The sequence below is a fragment of the Ciconia boyciana genome, chromosome 3, assembly GCF_034638445.1.
Source record: "Ciconia boyciana chromosome 3, ASM3463844v1, whole genome shotgun sequence".
Lineage (NCBI taxonomy): Eukaryota > Metazoa > Chordata > Aves > Ciconiiformes > Ciconiidae > Ciconia > Ciconia boyciana.
Window position 1 is genome coordinate 117748439 of NC_132936.1, and position 5997 is coordinate 117754435.

Sequence of the window (5997 nt, forward strand, 5' to 3'; positions counted from 1 at the left end):
GGTCAGACCTTTGCTCAGCTCCTTCTCTTCTTTCCAAGAGCCATTCCCCTCCCTGAAACATGAGAGATTATCTCCTTGCCCAGCTCTGTTTGGAAGAGCTCATCTCACCACTTAGCATAGTTATGTCCTTGTTAAGGCCTAAATTTACCTTCTGTACCATCTAAATTAGATTAAGGAAAGACTAGAAAATTTGTTTTGCTTTAAGTATTGGGGACCCAGACACAAGTGCATGATAAGTGTAAATGCCACATTCAGGTGACTTCTTACAGCTCAGATGAGCCCAGTGGAAAAGGGTGTCTCCGCTTTTCCTCAAACAAGCTTGGCTTGCTGCCGTTCTTCAAATACTAGAAAATCAAACTGGAAGGACTTCTCTGAGCACTCATTAATTACAGCATGCTTAGAGTTTAAATGCTAGTGAAGTAAGCATGATCTGATAATTTAAAAGCATAATCTGCTTTCAAGCCATCTGGTTCAAGTTGGGTAGTGGGCTGAAATGACTGGTCAGTATGGGTCAAGCGATCTGAATTCTGTTGGGGTTTTTTCCCAGTCGGTGGGTTTCTGGGCAGTTCCTGGTTTAGGCTGTACATAATCCCTCTGCATTGCTTTTTGGAAACACCAGCCTCTCTGTATAGATGGTGTACTTCCACAGCAGATGTGGAAATTAGGATGCCTGAGGACACTCTTGAATTCCAGAGGCTGGGGAAGGCGGCAGCTGTATTACCTCCTTCCCTTCTGGCATCACACGTGTCTGTGGAGCACAATCATATTCCTGCGGCTTCGTTAGGGCCATCGAACTCTTTCTTGCTGTCACCTCTTGGGGATCAGCCACCTCCAAAGGACAGGAGAGACAGGCAAAGAAGTGGATAGTTCTTTGTATCCTCTCTTCCTCAGGGATTACAGTAGTAGCTGTGCTTTCCACAAGCTGTACCCATAAGTGCCTGGAGGCAAGAGTGAAAAGCTCGCCCTTCCTTTCACTCCGGGCTGCCCTCAGCCTATGTCTGCTGGCTGCCTTCATTTCAAAATATGTAGCATCCCTCTGTAGTCAACAAGGTTGTTCTAGTCGAGAAACTCAGCCTTGTGGTAACCAAAGGGGGAAGGAAGGAGGGAAGAGTCCCATGTCTTGTTTTAATGCCAGCAGTTTAATTACCAGAGAGGACCACAGTTACAAGTTGAGCACATGCTGAAGTTAGGCTGCAGAAAGACTAACAGAAGTTTCAGAAGGCATGTGGAGAAATTGTTCTTCTTTATGACCCATAAACCTCCTCCATTAGACCCTGGGACACATTAGTTTTGTGTTGTAGGACCAAAGATTAGGACAAGTGCTACTAGCAAGAAATCCAGAGAACACAGTCATTCTGCCTGCTTTTGGAAGGACCCCTTAAGTAGGTGTTTGGGTTAAGGTACGAGTCTATAGTTTAAAAAGAGAGCTGGGTGCTCTGATTCACCTTCTGGATAAGCCCAAATTAGGTTCCTGCTCTGAACTTGCATTTGAAAAATGCTGGCCTGGGGAAGGGGAAGAGGAAGGAGCTGGGCTGGGAAAAGAAGCATGCCTGAGAAAGAGTAGTACCATTGCTGCAACCCACTGAGAGACCAGAACTAGTCGATAGTAACAGTTGGGCTGACCTTAAACCAGCTCCAGTGCACATTTTTAATTCTGAAATGGTGATGATACTTCTGTGGAAAATACCTGTGGTAACAACATCTCCCTTGTCTAGCTCCACTGATGTTAGTGGATCAGCAGGGGTGAATCAGCTCCCCTTATTGTGTTGTAACTCTCTTAAGCTAAAAGCCTGCTGCATTGTTTTTTGTTTCTGATCTTAACTAGGGACCGAACCACCACAGTTGTGAATGTGGAAGGGGATGCCCTAGGAGCTGGCATCCTTAATTACCTGAATGAAAAAGAAAAGAAAGACAAAGAGCAGGAGCTAAAGGAAGTCAACGTAGAAGCAGTTGCTAACAGCAAGTCTGAAGGGGAAACATCGCCTTTGGTAACCCACAAAAACCAAGTCTCCAACACAACCAGTACAGCAGACCCTGAATCCAAGGAATCAGTATTGTGAACTAGAGGCTGTTCATCAACACACGTCCTAGAGGTGGACCAGGGACTTGTTAACGCACCTAGACATTTGCAGTGCTAACAAGGGCTGGATGGCTCTTGAAAGTTTTCAGTTCCAGTCTGTTTTGAAATACGCTGGCCTGGGGAAGGGGAGGGAGGTGGGGTGGGCAGAGAAGGAGTCTTGAGAAAGAACACTTGCTTTATAATAGTATTTTGATGATTCATATGTATACATGTATATGTGTTGCGTGTGCGCACACACATACATGTATGTGAAAACAATGCCATTGAGACTTCTGGTTTAACAAGACTTCTGTTAGTAAAGGCTCATATGGGTTGGAGATGGGGAAGTAGACAAACCCAGTATGTACTTATTGTAGGGAAAAATTCGTAAGCTTATTGTGCTGCTGTTTGAATGGAGATGCAGCCTAGAAACTCCAGAGTGGGTGAAAATATTGCTTAAATTTAGTTGCTGGCCTGGAAACACTTACTGACCATTACAGACACGATATGAAGCAACATTTTTCTCCCACTCCCCTTCCTCTCCTGTTCTCCAGTCCCTTAAAAATGTCAAATATATCCTGAAAACTAGCTTTTTCTTTTTTTTTTTTTTTAATTTTTGTTTCATATCTGAATTAATAGCTTATAGCAGTCTGACCCTTGTTCCATTCCCCCACTGCATTACAGCTCATAGCAGCTTTCCTGCTTTTTGGTGAGTAACTCTCAAACCTTGGGACCAAACATAGGAGATCTTCATGCAGATCAAGGACTGGTTTTCTCCTTTCTTCTAACCAAGCTCTTAAGGAAGAAATCCAGAGGGAACACAAATTTTGTTAAAGTAATCCCTCTGGGGCTGAAAAAAATGTAGAGTCTGTTCCAGCATAATTATGTCTGAAAGAGGCTTGCCTGTGACATCAAGAAATCAAGAAGTCAGTTCCCTTCATGAAAACATGCATGCACCTTTGCTAGCACACCATGTCCTGCTCATGTTTATTTAATGGGTCAGTCCAAACAAGTTAAGTCATATCCCTCTTCCAGCAAAATTGAATGGGGGAGGAAAAAATCTGAACATGCATCATGTGGGAACTGACGACGGGCAAGTCTGAGTGTTGGCTTGAAAGGGGAAGAGGTGAGTTTATAACCCTTAAATAACCCCTATGTAGTTCAGTGATCTCTGTGTGTTGGGACAGCTGCATACCTGTTCCTGCTAGGAGTTTGGTCCTGCTATAAATGTCCTTCTGGCAGCAGCTTACATTTAGTAATTCTGGGTGGTGCTGGGCCAGGGTAATGCTTAGCGGCAGATGGTAACCTTTGCTTGAGGCTGAGCCAAATGCTTCTGGATTCTGACTCCACCTTTTTTCCTTTACAACATACTGCCTGAATTTGTACCCCAAACCTGAACAAAGTCCGGCAAACTCATTGCAAAGATCCTGTTGATTTATTTTGGCTTTTTGGACAGCAAATAGTTACAAAATTATGGCTGTGCATATGCCAAGATTTGCCTGGACTTGTGACACTTTCCCTTGACTACTTTAGCAAGATGATTGCATATAGTCAATCTCCACACTGTTAATTCAGCAATATATATTTACACTTAGCTTTGATATAAAGTAATGCTAAGTCTCCCTTTATCTTTCTCCTCTCTTGCTTCAGAGGAAGCTATCTTGGAAATATATCCAGTTGCTGATGTTTATGTTCATGGCACTAGGAAGAGGCAGCTCCAATTTCATAGCAGCAGCAGCCTTCACTTGCAAATCATCCTTCCTTGTAAAGGGACGCAATGAATTTTGCAAAAAGACGCTCAGAATGAGATGTGGCTACCTCTGAGGGAAAACACAGTGAGTGCGTCATTACTGGCTGTTTAATCGTGTGCAGCAGGGCTATGCAAACAATCGAAGTAAGAAACGATTAGTCAGCCCACTGCAAGTGGAGTTTCTTTTTAACCAGTTTGTTTATAACCATGTCCACAAAATTTGGTCATTCCTTGGCTCATCTTCAAAATGGAAGGAGACAAACACAATTCTCTACGGACATCCTTTGCCCCGGTATTTATTATTTCATTTTTAGCAGATCAAGACCCACTGAAACTTTGCATTTCCTCCCATTAGAATCATCCCAACTCCTTTCAACTCAGGAAATGAAAAGCGCACTTTGTAGCTGACAATGAAAGTCAACAAATAAGAGGTGTTTTGAAAAATGTTGGAGGTTTGAAAAAATGGTTCTCAACAAAACCTTTTTTTTTTTTTAAACAAGTCTAAGTATGTCTTTGAAAAATCTGAATACACCAGAACACCAAATACTTTGATTTTAAAGCAGTATATGGATGTCTCAAGGAAGCTGAAAATCATGACTGTTCCCTGTGGGCTGAGTACTGTAGTGGCATTTTATCCTCCATCAGACAATTACCCCCTCTGATGCTCTCCTTCACCATGACACATGCAGCTGGGATCAGGACATGAGCAGGCAGCACTGAAATGACAATTCCCATGAAGCATCACGACACTACTTTGGACTAGAACATTTCTCAATTTTTATTTTTTTCACCCCAAAACTGTTGTTGCCCACAGGTAAAAGTACTCACCTGGTTAAGTCCAAAGGCTGGTCTTCCTTGCAGGCAGCGCCTTGCCATTGCTGTATTGATCTTTCTTCCCTGTGGTGCCACAGCTTGAATGTGCCTTGTCCTTGTGGCAGCTGCCATAGGCTGTGACACATTCTTTCTGACAGTAAACCCCAGGAAATGGTAAATTAAAGCCAATACCTCAGAGTCTTCTTAGTATTTTCCAATAGCAATGCAGAAACTCAAAGTCTTTGCTGAAGAATGCCTCTTCCAGTCCCCACTAGTGGATTGCCACGTTTTGCATCAATGTGAATGTCTAGTCCCATGTAAAGCTTGTTAGGGCAGTCAGATTTAAGGAGGTGAAATCATTCTCGTGGCAGGAATTTAACCAAGGAAATCTAACATTCCTTCTCCTGGAAACAGGTGCCATAGGGTTTATGTGAACCATGAGTATTCAGGTCTTAACCTGCCAGAAATCTGTAATCTTACAGAAGCTCTACTTCAGACTTACAAAGGTGCCAGTTCTTTTGTTGTTCATGCATAGTAAGAGGGATCCCAGAGTTTTACATGGAAGCAGGAATGCTGGGTAACTATTGCTTGTCAGAACATCTTCTTGGTCTTTTAGGTATCATCTGTGTCAGAAATTACCTTTCTTGTTTTTCCGTGATGTTCCCATTCCTCATGGTGGCCATGACGCATCTTCTAGGGCTGTCCACCTGGCTTCAGATTTTTTTTCTTGAGGTACAAATGTAAAAGATCCAATATTACACTCTTGGACTGTAAAAAATTTGGCACATTCCAACAACTGCCCTTGTAACAACGTGAATCCTGATCAAAAGCCTGATGAGACGACTTGCCATTTGCTTCAAGTGGTCAAGGTCTTCAGGTAAGGCCACTGGGAGACAAATGAAAGGGCTGTTGAAGGATGTGCATTTTAGGTGGTGTCCTTGACCTGCAGTGCAATTGTGTTACACTGAGAGCTTCCTATTTCAGGTCCCCGTGCAGCCTCACTTCAAGAGGCTATGAGCTGAGAAGGTGCTCAGCAGCAGTGCAGGTGCAGCGGGTAGTACCTGCTCTGCTCTCACCCAGGCACACCATGAATCTGGTACTGGTGTGGTACTTAACTCCAATGTCTCTTGACCAGACATATGTTTATGTTCTCCCAACATGACTGTAAATTGGAAACCTTTAGTCAGTTGCTTTTTCTTTCAAGAGGAAATAAATTTCATGTAGAAAACAGTATTTTTCTTTTTGGTTTTAGTCTTTTTTTTTTTTTTGGAAGGTACAAAGCTTCTCCTTAGGAAAGCAGGCTACAGACAGCTCATGTCCTACCCTCTAGTACAGCTTTTTGGGAGAAAGATATGGGAATATGGAAGAGAAGAGT

At 43.0% G+C, this 5997-nt stretch overlaps 1 protein-coding gene across 1 annotated transcript in view; it reads left to right on the forward strand.

The window, feature by feature from the left end:
* The window catches only part of SLC1A4 (solute carrier family 1 member 4), a 34780-nt gene extending 28928 nt beyond the window's left edge, over positions 1-5852 (forward strand). The window contains exon 8 of the mRNA XM_072857367.1: positions 1826-5852. Coding sequence (XP_072713468.1) covers positions 1826-2060 — 235 coding nt within the window. The 3' untranslated portion in view covers positions 2061-5852. The remainder of the gene's footprint in view (positions 1-1825) is intronic.
* The last annotated feature ends 145 nt before the right edge of the window (positions 5853-5997 follow it).